We start from the raw sequence: 19,536 nt of genomic DNA on the forward strand, positions 1-19,536 counted from the left end.
CTGAACTTCCTTCTTCCTTGTGTTTCAAAAGCTGAGGGAGAAAACAAAAAGGCAATCCATGAAGGAGGAAGATGTCCTGTTGGGCCCTTGCTGGGACAGTGCTGCTGTTCTTGGTCTGCACAGTGTGGCTCAACGAGAAGTGCAACAAGCAGTCCTGGCAGAAGGGCAGCAGGGGTATCTGGCTGGATGTGGCTCTGCAGGGAAGGACCTGTGGTCCTACTGGGCTGCAAGTAGAACACAAACCAACCCAGATGTTGCGGGGCCCAGAGCACTGCTGCTGTGAGGAGAGCTGAGAGCCTGGGCTGCTCAGCCTGAAGGAGGCTCAGGAGATCTCACCCATGCTGGTGTTGGGCTCAGGAACCCACTTCAGCTGCCCTGTAACAGCCATGGGTGTGCTTCAGCCACAGGGAGCAGAGGCAGCCTGGCAGGTCCCTCCGTGGAGGCGGCCCATCTGCACCCGTCGGACCAGCACAGCCAGCTGCACACAGTGCAGAGGGGATGTATCCCTAACAGCAACAGGGCCAGGCTGAGTCATGGAATGCAGGCTGCATGCCAGTGGGCATGGGGACACATGGGGACATATCACCTGTGGTGCCCAGAGGGTTCTGAGTGACAGTGTGGAAATCAAGCGTGGTCCCGATTCCATCACCATACACCAGCAGTGCCACCTGCATGGCAGTCACCAGAGGGTGGGGTGGGGGTTTAGCCTCTGCTCCCAGGTAACAGCAATAGGACAAGAGGTGATGCCTCATGTTGCACTGGGGGAGGTTCAGGTTGGTTATTAGGAAACACTGCTTCTCTAAAAGAGTGGTGAGGCATTGGAACAGGCTGCTCAGGGGGTGGTGGGGTCACTGTCCCTGGAGACATTCCAGAACTGTGGAGATGTGGCACTGAGGGTCAGTGAGCACAGTGGGAATGGGCTGGGGTTGGACTTGGTGATCTTGGAGGTCTTTTCCAACCTTAATGATTCTGCAGTTCTGATTCCAAGGACTCTTCCATCCAGTAGGATGCATTCAGCCAGGCTGTGCCATGCCACGAGCATGTTTGTGTGCCCGCACAGGGCGGCCTCTTCCCCTCCAGCATCCAGAAGTGAGAAGGGAGGGGAAATTCCTGGATGGGCAGTGCTGGGTGCAGAAGGAGAAGTTCCACCACACAGCTGGTCTGGGACTCAGCCTCACAGCACGGCAGGCCCTTGAGTCCTCCAGACCAAGACCAGGGGCAGCCTCCTCCACATTCTGCAACACGGACCATGCCCCTCAGGGGGCTGCTGCAGGCCCCAGCCACCCACTGCGGAACGACCTCTGCTCCTGGAGGAGGCACAGCTCCACTCTGAGTGAGGTCTGGGAAACCCTTCTGTGCTGGGCAGAGTCAGAGGTGAGAAGATTGCACCAAGTCCCACAGCAAGACAAAACAAGACCAAGTGTGAATCAATACGCAAGAACTCATTCCTTATGAAAGGGAAGAAAAGCAGATGATGATTTATAATCATCCAAGCATATTTGAAACAGCTTGTACCCCTCTAGCAGGGGAAAAAAGGAGCCCAGCATACATGTAGGAAAGAACAATCCTTAGGTCAATCTGACATTGCTGTCCAGTGGATGGGAAAATGCTCTCATAACAGCACGCTTCAGACATCGGAGAAGAACTGAGAGGGTTTTTTGTTTGCTGCATTAGCATGGAGGTGATGCTGCTGACCGCTGCTGGCAGAGAAGCCCTGGTGGAAGAGATGTTGCCTAGCCAAGCTCCCAGTTCTCAATGCTGAGTGAGAACCTCTGATTTCCAGTTGAGGCTGGAAATTAGAGTGAACAATTGCAAAGTATTGTGAATGATTGCCCCAGGAGCTGGGGTACAAAATCCCAGATTTCTTGACAAGTGACACCACTGAAAGCAGCACCAGAAAATTCAATCACTTGCTTATGCTATGGAAAAACCTGAACCAGCTCAGCAGCCACAGCCCAGCACTGTGCAGAATGGCTACAAAGGGGACAAATCCTGCCCAGCAATCTCAGTGCTGGCACAGGCAAAACTCAGATCATAACAACAGCAAGGGGAAGTGAGCAGGGTGGGAAACACAGTAACAAGCATTTTGATACTCCACCTGTGCTCACCAGCAGGAGTTTCAGGTCACTTGTGTTTGTGTATGGCATTTCTAAATGTATACATACACATATATAGCCACACATGAACACTCAGGGGAAGAACTGCAGCAGTCCCCTAGTTCCCAAGCCAGCAGGGGCACTCCCATTTGCAAGGCTTGGATCAGGCCCAGGCTCTCCCAGTTCTCCCAACAGACATCACCAGTCCACTCCTATAGCCAGGAAATCCCGATGGCCATCAGAAAGAAGCAAGGCAGAAGACTGAATAGCTTTTAAAAGACAACAACCTAGGCTTTATCACCAGCCCCAACCCCCTGCCCCACAGCCCACCTTACCTTCCTGACATCTTTCCAGGACATCCCCCACACCAACACAGCCCTCCTCCCCCAAGGCAAACACCCCCTACAGTGCCAAGAACAGAGGCAGGGAGCTAATTGGAACCAGCTGCCTGAGTTCTGCCCCTCCTCCCACCTACAGTGGTTCCACTGCTGCAGGTACAAGCAGGGTTAAGACAGGTGGTACTGAGAAGAGCTCAAGAGCTCATCCTCCTGGGCAGTGTGTAGGGCTCTGAATCACTGACCTGTCCTCTGCACTCCTCCTGGCTGGGGGCACTTGCAACCAGCAGTCACTACTCTCTACTTCTTGTCCATAACACCACTAAAGATACTGAGATGCACCAAGCCAAGCAGAGATGCCTGGAAAACACAATAAAGGCCCTGATTAAATGAGTATAATGTGTTGACAATTACTTTAATATATCATTTGTTAACTCGTTTAGTATCAGCTTAATTGACTGTAAAAGTAACATTAGCAAGAACTTTCATTCTTGAAATGAAAGAAACCCTCTCATCAAAGACAGGGTTTCTTTGAGGTTTCTTTTCCAATAAACCCATTTTGCAGAGCTGCCTTCGTTCAGCTCAGGACATCTGACCAGCAGTGTGAATTTGTTTAGTAATCCAAACTACAAGCAACATGTTAGTTTGGCAATGTCTCCCAATCCTCTTGAAGTAGAACAGTAAAGAAAAGTGGCTATGAGCACGTCTCATGTAGTAGACTTGGGATGAAATTATCTGGTTTGGATTATCAAGGATGCATGGAAACAGCCTCAAGACACAGCAGAGAAAGTTTACACTGGACATTAGGAAGAATTTCTTTACAGAGAGGTGGCTGAGCACTGGAACAGGCTGCCCAGGGCACTGCCGGAGTCCCCATGCCTGGCAGTGCTAGAGGGACATGCAGCCATGGCACTGAGTGCCATGAGCTCAGTGAGGGCACTTAGTGGGTCGGGCTGGACTTTGTGATCTGGAAGGTCCTACCCAACCTGGATGACTCCACCTAGCAATGTCCATCCTAAGACTTCAAGATCAGGGCACAGTTTTCTAGACGCTGCAATATGCACACAACACAACTGAAATTATGCACGCAAACACAATTTTAAACATGAATATTTACTAACATAAATAAACAGTGCTTTATAACAAAAGGCACAGATTTTCAACTATAAACAATGGAAAAATATTTACAGTTTGCACATCCATAATCAAACAGCAAGTGCACAGTTGGTCACTTCAGATCTTCCTCTGCATGTTTAGATTCACCTCCTTGCAAACAAGTCATTTTATTCAGTTCTGTAATGGATTTTTGTTGTTTTTTTTCCCCCCACAAAAACTGCTACAAATGTCAATAAGGGTTTATTAAAATGAATAACTTAGCAGCACAAGTTTTCAAATGGAGACAGTGTTGCTAACTTCTTCATACTGGATAATAAAATAGGGGTAGCTCTGATCATCGTTAAAAATGACAAAAATCTGAGGCTCAAAGTAATTGTCCACACAAGAGTCATAGAGGTCACTGGTAATGCTGCCCGGGTTGACAGGCGGAGGTCTCCTCATGGTGTGATTGCCCACGGTGTATCTCCCCGTCAGTACTTTAGCCAGGAACATGTAATGAACTCCTCTGGGTGACCTTTTGGAAAAGTTGTGAGAATAGCTTGCCTTTCTGGCAAAGTAACTGCCCTGTCCGAACATGGTGGCGTGCTTCCCGCAGACGCGCGGGTCGAAGTTGTGCTTGCAGATACCATCCACCACATCCTGGGAGGTGCCGTGGAACAAATGCCTTTCGTTCATTATCCTGTCAAGCCCAGTCATTTTCTTGGACATATATTCCTTTTTCCTGGAATAGAAAATGGAAACCGAAGATGAGAATTCATTGCAGATCTGTGAGCGAAGAGCAGTTTTCACTACAGCTCGTCAAGCAAAGGGCATCGACATTTTGCTCTGGAACATTAGGTGTAAGGGGAGATACGAGAACACAGTACTTGCGTCATCTTACCTTTTATATTTCTCCCAAAGAAACTGGTTTTGCACTCTCAGAATTTTCAAAATTTTATATTTGGTCTCTGGCACAGTTTTGTGAAACAGGTTATAAATGGTTCTATAGCTTTTATCTTCTTTCAGAACAGGCACTTGGATGAAGTCCTGAGATGGATCCATACTAATCCAGGTTTCAGGATAGAAGTTTGGAGAGGTAACAGCAGTTGGAGATAAGACATGTGAGGAAAGTGGTTCGGCTGATGGAGAGGGCACTGGAGAATTGCCACCTAGAGTCCTGGTTTGGGAAGAAGAACAAATTTACAACTGAACACTCGCAAACCAAACAGCTTCTCATCACAGTTATTGGGTCACCAATGTTTCTTAACAATCTCTGCTCTTTGATTTGGTAACCATTTACATAACCATAATGCTTGTTTAAAACAATTATATCAGCTATTTCTTCTCTTTTAATAACTCCTGCATCCATCCAAACTAATAATAAAACCCTGAGTTTCCAGCATGCAGCTTCACTGGGGAAAATCTTAGCAGCTGGCGGTGATTTAAAAGCTCATTATGATCTTTACTGCTCAGATTCTGGGGTGGAGGGGTGGTTATAAACTACATAAGAGGCAGAACGCTATCAAACACAAACGTTTTATAAGCAGGTAGTAAACTATTACTTATTTTAAAATACAGAGTAAGACATACAGAATCAGAAGAGAAGAATAATTTGGCAACATCTGACCTAATTTCCCTAGACTACAACACCAGGAGCAGAAACATTTTCTTGCAGAGTATAACGAATATCCATGATTAATAATATTTACAGGCAAAAGCTGCATATATTTCACTACATTATGTAGAAAAAGGGTTGTGTTTGCAGTGCTACCCAGGACTGTACTGTTTTCATTTGCACAGGCCAGATGTTGATTTGCATTTGCAGCTCCTTATTTCCATGTGTGAGAGCAGACTCTCCTTTTGGGAGTGCTGCCAGGTAAGAGGTCAGCAATGGCAGAAGGAAGGCCATCTGCCTCTAATGCTTAAGGCAGAAAAGCACCATGTGCACCAGAAAAGGGCCACACCTTGGCAAAATCAAGTTGACATGGACACAGGTTGTGGTACAGGCAAGATTGCATTCTTAATGTCTACCTGCACCACCGTGGAATTGTTCATGCTTTTGAACCTGCTAAATTTAGATAAAGAGTACGGCATTTGTGGCTTATATTCACCTGATTATAATCTGAACATGCAAGCTTTGCTCAGCTGAATAATCCTTACTTATTGGAGTTCTCCCACTTACGTCAATGCAAATACTTTGAACATGTAAAGCTTGCAGGTTCAGGCTCTGGTTTTCAATCTGTAAGCATATATATCTTCAGCTCATGAGGCTGGTGAGGTGGCAGGAACACAATGAACTCTCTCAGCCTTAAGCAGTTGAATATATTGCTTAAGTGTTCTCACACAAAAAGGTTTGCTACTGACTCTGGGACCGACCCAAAGTGATGACAAATGGATGAAGAGCAGTGAGAAGCAGCCAGCTCTTGTTAGCAAAGATTACAAAGTGACAGGGGGTTTCTGCTGCCTGACTCAGGAGACACAAGGCAAGCCCTGTCTCCAAACAGCACAGCTCATCTTAACCATGCCCATGAAATTGCTCAGGTCACTTGTTTTCTCATAAAACATCATAGCCAAAGCATAAGGAGAAGATTTGTTCTGCCTCGGGGGCAAGAGGGGGAGCAAACTTTGTGTATTCACCTTGGGCAAGCGGAGGTTTGACAACACCCAAGGCCAAACCCCACCTCCCTGAAGATATGCAATTGCATTTAGTGCATTGGCACAACAGGCAAACAAGACTCCCTGCCCCCTCTTTGTCAAAGGAAGTTTGCTGGGGAGCAAGCTCTCACAGCTTGCTAAAGGCAAAGTTATTTACACAGAGTGAATCTTCAAGAATCAATCATCTGTTCCAGTGCAATTGTGGCTGAAAAGCCACTTGTTCCCAAGGTATACCAAAAACAGAGCAACTTCTGATTGCCCATGCTTGTTAGCTTGCTTTCTCTGCAGAGCCAACATAATTACCTAGAGAAATAACAATTTACTGTTATTTACATCCTAGCTACAGAAATGTCAATTTAGGTTGCCTTTCAGGATATTTAAACTCTGATATGTGAGCCTGAAAGAACCTCATGAGAGTTTTTGCGTGACCCAGTAATAATTCCATGCAATTTTCTGATTGCTTTTGAGCTCCTCGGGTCTACAGGAACAGTGGTGTGTGTGCCTGTTCTTAAATAGACACATTTGATTTCAGAACCAGAGGCGGTTAACTGTAATACCGTTCGCACTACTCAAAGCAGAAATACTCCACAAAACTGTTCACGTGGCTTCCACCGGCTGCTCAAAGCTGAACAGAGATTTCAGCTCATTTGCATGGATTTGACTGAACTCAAACTTCTTCTTACTGTTTATTAATAGCTTAAAGAGACCCAGAAGATGGCTTTTTCTAAGAGTGAGTATTAAAACAGCAGTCTACAATATTCCACTGTGGTTTTATTCAGTTAGTTCTTTTCATACTAAAGTCAGCTGAGAACCTCACTCACACTTGGGCTGAAGGAGCAAGTGCAAAATAACAGTAAGCTGGGGATTAATGAGTAAGTCAGCAAGCACAATAAAAACCCTGCATCCTTTGGTGCACTTTGTTCATCCATTCTGAGTAATATAACTTTGGTGCGAGCATGTATTATACAAGGGAAAACAGTCAAAAGTCAGCATTTGTTAATCGCTGTCACACATTCACCACTGTTTCCATTCCAGCACTCTTTCAAACTTTCATAACTGATACAAGCAGGTGGGGGAGAAACCCTGCAGGTGGGAGCACTGTGTGATACGTGCAGGCAAACACTGGCTTTTTAAAGACATTTCTCATTGATGTTCAAGACGCTCTTCTGGTCCCTATTGACAGTTGCTGGATTTTTAAGTCAGAATTACGAGGACTTTGGATAAAAAATAAAAAGAATGAGGTTTGTGGCAGAAAAACTAATATTAGAGCTGAAATTTAGATCTGGTAGTTCTGGCCCAGCCCTCGGAGAATCAGAACCTCAACGGCCCACTAAAGTTATTGAGAATTGCATAATTTTAGCATCTTTCAAAACCACAGACTTCAACTGTAATAAAACCAATAAAGTCACTGTTGGTAAAACATCAGGGAAATAACTTAAACCCTTACGTTTCAGTAAGATCAGAACCATAATTGCTATACCCAGCAAGTCTGTGTTTGCTCATCTCATTTGCATCTTCCAAGTACCTCTTCAATTACTTTTGGTTTTCCAAAAGCCACATCTAAAAACATATCTAACAGCCACTTGTTCTGAGGCTCCGCCCAAACTCACTTTCACCTTGCAATTAGATGCTCTAACAACCCTGCAAGCTAACGAGCATTCTAGCCCTAATGCAGCAGTTAAATCTCCTTTGATTGGCCCAGCATGCCAGGCTTCCACTCAGACTAATGACTTCCACCCCTTCGCTAACAGGACAATATGTTCCTAACTACTGAACTCTGACAATAATGCTTCCAGCTGTGCTGGTGAGATCACAAAAATGGCATTTTTATGAATTGTAATCAAAAATGACTACAATGCAACACTTTCTTTGCTGCCTTTGATGGTAAACATGTTCACCCCCCTTGAGATCACAATAAAACCAAGGAATGCTTTAATTGTGCTTGAAAATTATAGAATGCTTTTGAGCACTCACTTTTATGGGACCTAGAAGTGATGGCCTGGCAGTCACCACAGTGGGTGAAAGGCTGCAAGCTGGACAACAGTTTGGCAAGCATTAAGTACATCTGGGCTTCTGATGTTCTGAGATCCAGAAGGTATATTAGAGTCTTCAAATAACAGAGACCAGCGGTGAGGTGTTACTCAGATAACACTTGCCTTGAGAAGTATTAAGTGAGTAGTTGCCAATTCAGCCAAGCATTTTTCTACAAAATGACACCTGTTCCCTTGTCATATCCTAATGAACACAATTCACATGGACAGACCACCACGAGAAACACACAAGGTTTCGATTCTGCTAGGATACGTACTGTAAGAACGGCATCAGCACAACGCAGGAGCGAAGAAGCGGTCTTCTCTTGATTTCTCTCCTGAAGCACGCATTCTGCTGGAACCCATCTTTGATGTTTAAGATATACTGGTTATGCCAGGTCACAAAGCGGACCTCCTTCAGACCTCGGCAGCTGGCTTCTTCTATCAACCGTACAACAGGCTGTTGCAAGAAAATAGAAAGCATACACGTGATAAATTATGTGTTCAAAGTCAGTATTTCTCCCAGGCACCTCAAGGAGTCCCTCTATCCAATCCCTTCTCCTCTCTCTTTCCCTTGCTCTGAAGCACATGGGCCACTGAAAAGCATTTCTTCTGGACTCTCTCTAGCTCTTGCACATTTCTATTTGCAAAGGCTGTATGCAGTGCTCTGCTCTAAGTTTCCGAGCATGCTTATAAAGTCAGCACGACGCATGAAAAAGGTGAATGTGATGTATTTTATACTGATAGAGGTCTTTCCAGCACTGCCAAAATTTTAAGGCACTGATGAGATTTTATTCAAAATATTTTGTACTCATCTGTGGTTCTGGTCAGCCCCAGATGAGCCCTTAACTACCACAGGTATCTAAAAGGCTTAATGGAGAGCAGACAGAAACGCTCTGGTTTTGTGTTGGTTTTGTCTCACACCAACATGTTGAACAGTGGATGTAGTTTATGTATCCATATTAGGGGTTAAAGAGATGGAAGACAAAAGACAGAAGGCTTATTTAAAACCTGGTACAGAAAACTATGTTCATTAAAGGACAATGGTAACTTTCCAAATTGTTCAAAGAGAAAGCAGACTGAAAATGTGCATGTTGCTTATAGCACAATCTGCATAGGTAGATCTGTGGTACAGCCCAAGAGCAGGACCCTGGGAGATGTCAAATACCTCAGAGTATTCTCTCCAGACGAAATGGTCCCTGCAGAAGTACTTCCAGACCGTGTAGTAGTTGGAGCTGGAGCTGGGACAGGATGGTGTGGACAGCCTCCGCATTTGGTCAAACTCAACAGTTTCGTATAACTTCATAACATTCAAATCCACCCAGAACTCATGTCCCCTGGAAGCACAAATAAAGAGAAATATGGAACTCTCACTTTCTGTAACCTGTTACAATTATCTGAGATGGCAAAGGACAGAGCCCCAGCTCACGCAATGCTCCCCAGAGGCCAGATGTGCCCACAGCCAGTCCCACAACCAGAGGGATGCTCCATGCTCCGCATGGAATGTATGCCAGGACAAAACAGGGCCAACTAACTCTTCACAAGGCTCTGTGGAGCAGCAGTGAAAAACCATGGTCTGCAGCAGAGAGCAGCCCAAACCCAAACCCAGCAGTCTTCCTGGCCCAGCGACATTCATTCCATATGCATGAATGCTGCACAAAGCAGTACACGTATCCCTGGCATTTTGAACATACTTCCTAAGTAAATGTATCACACGACTGCACTGGATGAAGTAACTACAGGCTATTCAAAAGGCTATTCTTGTGAAAGTTAGTGCTTCAGGGAAGAAAAGAAAATGCAAACGTCTCCAGATGAGGAGCATCTGCTGCCAACCCACCAGGGAGCTCAAGCATCTTTCATCACGTGCAACAGAAGAGAACCAGTGCAATGCAAAAAGGAGACATGAGTTTGCTATTAGAGAGCTGATGCTGAGGAATATCAGCTTTTTTTGAGTACATTTATTGCTGCTACAAAAAACAATGCTAACGTGCAACTGCAGTGAAGCGACTGGAACTTTCAAAAGGACACAGAACACAGTGGTGCTGTGGATGAAGAACCAGAATGAGCCTTTTATCTAAAGGAAACTTCAACTGCCTCTCCTTTGCACTTAACAATGAATGAGCAGAATGGCTCAGCAAACAGCTTCTAACGTTGGTTTATGAGTCGGTGTTGAAAGATGCATCAAATTAAAACAAAAATCCCCAGTTGCTGGCTTAGCAGCAAACAGGAACTTAGAATTAAAGAAGCTGAAAGGTATGACAGCAACAGCACTCGCTTCCTACAGAAGTATTTTTTTAGAACTTATTTTAGACATGAATGTATTTCTGAAATAACACAGTCCACGTAATTAGTTTTCTACTTTTATAATCCCTACAGCTTGTAAGCTTAGTGCTATTGGAGTGAAGAGACGGATTTGTTGCTAGGTCCTGACTCAGGACCCCCAGACACCGCTGCCTGTTTTAGGAAGCAAACAAGGTATTCATCAGTACAAGAGCTCAGGGCTCAAGCATCCTTTCCCACCTTGATCTGTTTTCAAGTCAAACATAACAGGGTTCCCCTACTCCAAAGATCTGTGATCTTCCAAAAAGCACAAAGAAACAGAAGGACTTGTCTCCACAGATGTTATTTGCCTTGAAAGATGGTAACCCAGAGTTTCTGTGAAGTTACTATAGTTCTGTGCGTTGCATGTGGCATAGCCAGATCAGACAATGAAAAAACACTTGGAGTGGTTTTATGTTGACGCAGAGCTAAGGAAAAGGATGGGGTTCTTTACTATGGGGTGGGATACTTCACTAAGTTCTTTACTCTGAGAGTGGTGAGGTGCTGGAACAGCTGCCCAGAGGGGCTGTGGATACCCCATCCCTGGAGGTGTTCAAGGTCAGGTTGGATGGGGCCCTGGGCAGCCTGGTCTAGTATTAAATATGGAGGTTGGTGGCCCTGCATGTGGCAGGGAGTTGGAGTATTTGATCCTTGGATCCTTGATCCAAGCCATTCTGTGATTCTATGAACAACTGTCAGAAATCTTTAGTTTTGAAGACTGGAAAACAAATCGTGCAGGCACTTGAGACATGGGTGGCTGCTGGTACATCAGTGGGGCATCTAAGATGTGCTCAGCTCTGCTGTAACACAACTCCAGCAGGCACCTGGAGCTGAGAGGCGCAGCAGTGAGAATCCAAGCAATGCAGCGAAGGAACCTAGTGGGAGGACAAACACTGGTTGAGATGAACACAGAGTGGGCTGCTTTTCCTCCTGCTTTTCCTGCAGAGTAAGCAGATCTCTGGGACAAACTCCCCAGGCTTCTGGCTTGATGGTGCATATGCAAAATATTTTGCATGTACATTTTCTAACTGCAAAGCAATTGAGGAACTGCAGGGTTTGCACAGCGTTCTGCTAGGAATACGAAAACCTCACATACCATTCCAGCAAAACACGTTGCTGTCAGCTCTTTTTCTACATGAACACAACCTACTGGCAGCTGAGTTGGTATCTACCCATCTCATGAGGCTCTGTTTGAGACTGACACGGCAGGCAGCTAGCGAGGGCCTGCACAGAAAATAGCTTCTCTGGAAGCTGAGTGTTTGTCTGTGAAACCTGCACAGAACTTGCCAGCTTGCTTCTCTCATTACCAAAAAATGCAGTGATTCTCTTCGCTGCAGCTTGCTGTTTCTGCCTCTCCTCTATCAGAGGCATCTCCCTGTAAGCAAGCTGAGGCCAGGCAGTCCCTGCTGACCAGTGCGTGCTCACAATTCACTGCAAGCCAAACCTGGGCACCGCGCACCCAACCAGCTCCCTGCACACCCCTGCTGACCATATGTGTGTGATCTGAATTGAACACAAAACAGTAAGTCCTCTTGTTTCCTCATCTTTGAAACAGCAACGTTCAGCCCATTGGATCATAAGGCTCAGAGCCACCCAGAGCACAAGGAGCACCCTCTGGTTCCTGACTACCCAGGGCTGCCTTCCTGCTGCCCCACTCAGTCCCAGAAGCAAGAAGCTCACCTGCAGGAACAGTGACAGATTAGAACCCAGGAGGCTCTAATTAGTTCTTGGAGAAAAAAATGCCATCATGCAACTTCTGACCTGCATACAACATAAACACTGCTGTGGTGTCCTCTGCCCTCTGCCCTCCACTGGGAGCAGGGAAAGACTTTGCCATTTCTTGCAGGATGTAACACAGCCCAGTTTTACTGAAACTCAAACTTCCATCAGAATGGGGATGCTCCCAGAAAGCTATTTTTATTGGCAAAGCTAGTGGATGGTCTGGATTGCTGCTTCCCACCAATTTTAATGGAAAACTGAGCATCTGAACGCCCTGAAATCTGCACAAGTGCTTTCTTTTTCCATGAGTGCTTCAACTACAAACGTATAAATGCCCCACATTTCCTGCTTAACATCAGTTAGAATAACACTATTTTATACAGCAGAAAATCTTAGATTAATGCATATTTCAGCAACTGCATCTGAAAAATGAGCTGCATGTCAAACAGCCACCTGATTTATTTATTTTGCAATCAAAATGCTGAAAATAAGGATATATAAATAATAATAAATAAGGATATATAAATAATAATAAATAAGGATATATAAATAATAATAAATAAGGATATATATTCTTTTGCTAAAAAGAATCACAGAAAAGACTTATTATCTCAGTATTTATTTGCACTCCTGAGCAGATTCTATCTCTATGCAGGGATATGAACTTTTCAGATGACAACACTGAGTGGCATTCATGCTCTGAAATCCTGAAATATATTTAGCAAAGATGTTTAATAATAGCTCTTCGGTTAAAGCACTTCCTCTGCATATTAAAAAGCCTATTACCAGCTTACATAATGCAAAGCCATGGCAGAAAAATGAATTGTGATTACAGCGGGCGTTGCGTGATTACATCCCTGCGTGCAGCTTTAAGACGCTGGTGATGAAAGCAGAAGCGACAACCGCACTTCTCGGCTGCCCAAGGCCCAAATGCAGGGCACAGACCCCAAACTCAGGGCTCAAGAAAAGACTGCTGGATGCTCAAGGTTATGTCTGATATGCTCTTTGGCATAACATCACTTTCTCTCCAGTGCTGTGTGATGCGTTACTGCTTCTGAGGCACGGCATGCACACTGAGCAGCAGGTGCGGATCTAACGGGAAGGATGGAGCAGGATCTAACAGAAAGGATGGAGCAGGACAGCCTGAAGGCAGTAGCAAAGCAATGCTCTTTCTACAGTGTTTCCCAGCTGAAAGATTATTAAATTCCTCTGCAAACACCACAAAACTTCCTGCTGCTGAAGCAGAGATTGCCACCCCCACTCCACCCCATGGGAGACTTCAGCAGCTTCCCAAAGCCATGCAGATCTGCACGAGGTGGGAATGGAGACTGCTGAACAACACCTCTCCAACAAGGGGCCTCAGAAACATCTCCCTTCATGAAATAGCGCAGTCAGTGGAGCTATTCTCATTTAGGAGTAATCGTGTTGGACCCTGTTCAGAATACAGCATGCAAAGAAAACCAAATTCGGCACTGTGTAACAGCAACAGCTCCGAATAAACTTCCACAAGTGCCCTCAAAAGCAGAACCTGGCTCCTGAGAAGTTCAGTCTTCGCTGTAACCAATCTACAAGAGCCAACACAACGGCAGAATCTCTCACAGACACAGAGCTGGCCAAGCACCCCAGCAGCGAGCAGCAGCACTGCAGGCTGCTGAGCAACAAAGGCCCATTGAAACATGGGTGCTCGGATGCAAATTCGCTTTGATTTCTTCTGAAGAACCTCAGCCTCACGTGAACTCTGTGCGCTCTTTCCACAGAAGTTCTGTAGTTCTTATATACAAATGGGTGACTAGGAGAAACAGCCTTTGCAAGTGCTATGAAAAGGCATGCGGTTTCAAACTCTCCCAAGTACAGTTACATGTCATGCACCTTACCGCAAACACAGCTCGCAGAAAAACAAAACACAGTGACCAACAAAGGGCTGTGCAGGAAATGAAACTTGGTTCCCATCAGAACAGCTGTGACACTGAGAGCCAAGCACTATTAGATGATGAAACTGTCCATTTTCTCTCTGACTAAGCTGGTTCCTCTCCGCACCAGCAACAACCTGAAAGCCACTCAAGGGAGTAAACAAACCTAAAAGATCCAAGCAGGTATGGGAGCGCTTTGTAGGTAAGTATGCAACTAGTCCAACCCAACTCTGTTCCTATGGGAGCTGCAAGTCAGGCTGGTGCGTTGCCCACTGAGCCCAACTTGGTTGTACTTCACCTTACTTGCAGCCAGCGCTTGTTTGGAGCTGCAGGCTGTAGTCCAGCTTCAGGGGAGGATCAGATGTGTTACAGCACTGCATGAAACTGCACGTCACCTGTAGTGGGGTGCCTTAGTAAGAGCTCTCTGCTTTCAACGTAGGTACAGCAGTTGCAGCCAAAATTTGCTCCATTCAAACCCCAAACTGATTCAATGGCAAGCAGCAGCAGTAAGGGCCTGGCTAACACCCAAGGGTGGGCACAACCTCACAGAGCAGCAACAGAAACACAGGCAGAACCTGCCCAGCTGCTTGGAGAAGTGTGCCTGAGAAGAGAACGCAGCACCTTCCTGCACCAAGCAGCAGCACGCCGGGGCAGCGTGAACATGAGCTGGTAAACACGAGCCCGCGGTCTCGATCTTATCAGCATCTCTGCGTTCTGACACTGAACCGAGAGGGGCAGCAGGTGACAGGGCAGGAAATTAACTCGGTGTTTTACTTAATTGGTTCCCTCCTCATGTGGCAACGCTTCTCTTGGCTGTAAGAAAGACATGGGAAAGAAAGAAGCTACAGAAAAAGCTACAACTCGAGGCTCCATCGTAAAGGGAGAAAACCCAAACCATACAAATCCACATTTTTCTATCACTACAGCAACTTCCCTGCTTTTCCCACCCCTCACCAAAACTAGCTGAGGACTTCAGAAAGGCAAGTTTTCCTGCCTGGGCTGCCAGCGTTGCACTGTTTGCTGACTTTCAAAGCAGGAGGATCCACCTGACTGAGATCCATAACTCTGGAACACACTGAGCCCAACACTGCTGAGATGAGGGCCTGGCCCCAGACCAAGGCCCATGCAGGTCCCTGCACACACAGCCACACAGCCCCAGGAGCTCATTGATGGCCGCTGCTGGCACTGGGTTAAAATGCTTCTTCCTGGGAGCTGTGGTTCCGTTCTGCCAGTCCGTAGCAGTGCGGATGTCAAACACATTCACATCTTTCCAGGACTCCTGCATGCACCACACGTCACGATGTGAATGCCAGTCCTCTCTTCTCTGCAGCAGAGAATCATGGATGTCCTTGCCTGGGGTGGCCTGCTGCTTTCAGAGCTCTCCTCCCCGCACAGAGGGGAATGTGTTTCACAGAAGGCTGTTTTGTTCCATTTTTTCTGTCAGTGCAATGACAGAAAGCAGCCACAAAAGCCATCAGCTGAGCTTGCTGCTGACCCGGGCACTGCGATGGACAGAGCTCTACAACCCCAAGCTTTTACTTACAAGACATCTTCACAGATTAGAAGATGCTGCTCAAAACACCAGAAATGCTGCACGTGTAGCAAAATGATCAGTTCTGACTACATTGAAACTACAGCTGAAACTACAGTTTCAATGACTTTGACTCCACCTTTGAAGAGCAAATTTGAAAATGTAACGAATAGAAGATGTTTTTGTTCTTTATTTGGAGATTTGTCGGGGTCAGGAGTTCGCAGTGTTCGTTCTGGAGACAGCAAAGCACAGCCCTGAGCAGCAACAGAGCTGGGAGAAAGGGATTCGCTTTCACAGAGCTGCACTGCCAGCTCCTCCTAAAGCATCGGATGGAGCCTAAAGCCTTCTTTCAAAACCTGCTTCATGCACACAGCCGCTGATGTGCTCAGAGTTCTATCCAGCCCCAGGAGTCAGCTACGGAGAAATACCTCCTGGATTTGTGACTAATAACAAAACTGTATCCATTTCCTCAATGCTTTCCATGAAGTGCCCGTACAAAGCCAAGCCTCACGCTCACTAGTGACCAAATCCAGCCATCTCAGCTCCCAAACACCCCATGCTGCACAGGCAACATCCCCAGACGCACTTTTTTGTGTAGCGCAAAGTAGCACATTTTGTCATTATTAAATTCCTACTGGGTTCAACAGAGCCGTGCACCAGCCAGGAACGAGCTCTGTGATCGCTGCTCTTGCTAAGCAAATAATTCTAACAGCCTCTTTCTGTCCCTCAGCCCAACACAACAGCAGGCAGACAATGCAGCAGCACTGGGACTGCTGGATTACCTGTAAGCAACTCCTCTGGGCAATCTGTTTCAATAGCTATAAATCTTTCTTTCAGAAAGGACTGCTTTATTACTGTAAGTACACACGGAACAGACTGACCTCAACCTGAAGCCAGGTGACATCTGTTTCCAAAACTGCAATCTGTTTACTGACATGAAACAAGAAAAGGGATATAAACGGCTGCCGATGCCTATGATGGCTCAACGTGACACTTGGTACTTCCCTAGTTCCTATAGCTAGGACCCAGTTTGTTTTATTTCATATGTAAATGGCGCTATACAGCAGGGCAAAAATCATCTCATTGAAATGTACTGGCATAGAGCACAAAGCAAACACTTCTAAAATCACTTCACATGCTTTTTATTCGGAGTCCTTGTCTTGCATTCCTTCTAGCAGGGAGTTCAAAACCACTCAGCTGTGTATATTAAAGAAACACCACACAAAGTCATGCGGCACAGGGAGTTTCAGATGTTTTCTCATCTCCGGTCCTATCAATAACACATGAGTTATCTCACACCGTGGCAGCTGGGCAGATCAGAAAGAGAACTTCCTAAATTTAGCTATTCGATAGGTCAGACTGTGTGCAGAAGTCATCAAACAACCGCCGTGCTTACACTGTGCTCCGTAGCACTTCAAAATTGGGTAAGAACATTCTAACACCATCAGAGGAGCACACTGCAAACAAGGGCAGAGCAACACCAATTTCCTGCACATTTCTTTCTGTCCTTACCTTTCTTTCCCAGGTCCCGCCATGCACTCACTGACAGCCCTGCTGGGGAACACACACCTATTTCTTACTCTGACTGTGTGCAAGAACCATTATTAGCCAGCTGCCTAAAGGCAGAACATACTCTGAGTTCCACCTGCCTCTCCCTGGCTGGAGCCATGCACACACCTTTGTCTTCCAGCTCTTGGGACCAATTTCATAAAACTCACACCAACATAATGACGGTGGAGAGTTCTAATCCTGTGACGAAGCCAGACTGCAATCATACAGTGGGACTTATGGTTTATTCAGAGTAAAGGCAGACATAGGTGGGGGCAAAGGGACAACGCATCAGCATCAGATTTCAGACAGACAGACTGAAAAGCTGCTGTTTCATGTGAGTTGGGACATGCCAGGTGCGTGTGTTTGAACAGAGGCCACAATTCCCACGGCACACAGGGACGACTCCTCTGCCAAGGGGGGAGGGAATGAATTCTCAGCCAAAGAGGGGGATCCGATGGGTCAGGAACCACACAGTTGTTTTAAACAAATCCTCACGTAATCAGTGACCAGGATGCTTATTTTGCAAAACAGCGCATGCATGACTAGACAGGTGTATGTGCATTGGGAAGACCTGCCGAGTTCTGCAGCCAATCATTTCCCTTTCCTAAAGAGCATCTTCAGATATCACAGCTGGGGTACTCTCTTGCTGGAAAGCAGCACTTGGCATTGTTCTCTCAAATACTTGGCTGCAGGCTGGAACTTCTCCAGGGCCACTCCTCACACGCATGAAGAAAACAGAGCTTGGGAGTTTTTTAACCTGCTGAAGTTCATACCCCTATCTGTTTATATAGCTCACTGTTTGGCTATAAATACTTGCTAAGACTTAAGAGAGCAAAACTACAAACAGTTTATGATACAGTTATACATTCAGTCTGAGGTCAAATGCAGTGAGTGAGTATCCAAGACAGCTGGGTTAGAAAGAAGCAACTGAGCAAGGTTTCCCATTCTCCTGCTTTAGGATCTTGTCCCCCTCAGGTGAAAGGCAATATCTGAATGTTTACATTGCTCATCTCAACACAATGGACATGAAGGAAAGATATAAATAGCTGTTTAGAGAACATCATATTTCAATTTGGAGCTTATTGTTGCAACACTTTCAGCCAAATTTTATCAGAGCAGCACGCTGTGATGATATTAGGCATGCAGACAGCAATAACTACTTACTGTGCCATACAAACCCTATTTAAAACAACTATCACCCATTGGCTATTAGTAGGCTGGCTTCTGCACGGCCTTTCTTGGACATGCAAAATGCTGAACAGACATTTCCTCGTTGCATGCAATCTGTACAGATAGGCCTGTAAAGCTAGTCTGACCACAGGAGATTAATAGCTTTAGCCAAATAATGTGGTAACCATGTGAACGATGAGCTGTCCCAGCATGTTTGCAAGCCTCCCAGCAAGGTTCAACAGGCTCTATCTGCATCTTGTTGCCAGGAGACACAACATCGCCATGAACAAAGCAAAGCCAGGTTGCACTGACCACCAGCCAGCAACACCAGGAGCCACACAGCACCTGATCCTCTGTGCCCGAGGGCTGAGCAGGGTCTTCCGGCAAGAGCTGACTTGTGTTGCTTCTTGCACAAGACACACTTCTTGCCACAAGGCACAGGAAAGCAACTTCCCCTCAGCTCAAAACCTAGTTTGAAACCACACTAAGTCTTAGGGCATATCTGCTCCAGTGACTGAAGTAAGCAGCTCTGGTCTTAAAAAAAGGTGTCACCTCCTGGTTCTCACTGATGCCTAATGAGAAACATGAAGCTCTCTGAAGGGATGGAATACGCAAGAGTTACAGAACTTGTCTATTTGTCATTCCATGGGAGGATATTCTAAGTTTGCAACAATGTTCCTGTGTTGCACCTGGACACAACCTTACAGCCTTACAGACTTGAGCAAAGATCTTCACAGCGTCTCCTCAGAGCAGGAAGAAGAGTGGGAGCTGCTTCGGCTCAGGGTGCTCCAGCACAGTGTGGGAAGGAGCTGCCCCTGCCTCCCAGCACACCACGGGCTGAGCGCAGCCCAGCAGCTGTGCCCTGATCCAGCATGCCCGTCGTGCCCGAGATCGTGCTGTTTCTCTGACTTCATCGTGGTAACAGAACGTAACGTGTCTGGCAACAACCCTGTGAGTTTCTTCCTGCCCAGTTCAGACAGAAACTCAGTGTACCGGGAGGCCAAACTACTCACCAGCCTGGAAACCTGCAAAAGAAGTGTAAAGGAGGACAGCATGGCTCAGCCAGCTTCACAAGCTGCGATACGATGACTAAGCAATTATGAAGCATTGTTCCTTCTCAGATTA

General features: G+C 46.1%; 1 protein-coding gene across 4 annotated transcripts in view; it reads right to left on the reverse strand.

Moving 5' to 3' along the window:
- Positions 1 to 3,525: 3,525 nt before the first annotated feature.
- TIPARP (TCDD inducible poly(ADP-ribose) polymerase) overlaps positions 3,526 to 19,536 on the reverse strand; it is a 32,229-nt gene continuing 16,218 nt past the window's right edge. For 3 of the 4 annotated variants that reach the window (XM_072344616.1, XM_072344617.1, XM_072344618.1), the window contains 4 exons: positions 9,380 to 9,548; positions 8,490 to 8,671; positions 4,428 to 4,703; positions 3,527 to 4,268 (listed from right to left, as the gene is read on the reverse strand). In XM_072344616.1, the coding sequence (XP_072200717.1) occupies positions 3,821 to 4,268; positions 4,428 to 4,703; positions 8,490 to 8,671; positions 9,380 to 9,548 (1,075 nt within the window). In that variant the 3' untranslated portion in view covers positions 3,527 to 3,820. Of the gene's footprint in view, positions 4,269 to 4,427; positions 4,704 to 8,489; positions 8,672 to 9,379; positions 9,549 to 19,536 lie in introns of all 4 variants that reach the window. The other variant, XM_072344619.1, reaches the window with a different exon arrangement.

The sequence above is a fragment of the Excalfactoria chinensis genome, chromosome 9, assembly GCF_039878825.1.
Source record: "Excalfactoria chinensis isolate bCotChi1 chromosome 9, bCotChi1.hap2, whole genome shotgun sequence".
NCBI lineage: Eukaryota > Metazoa > Chordata > Aves > Galliformes > Phasianidae > Excalfactoria > Excalfactoria chinensis.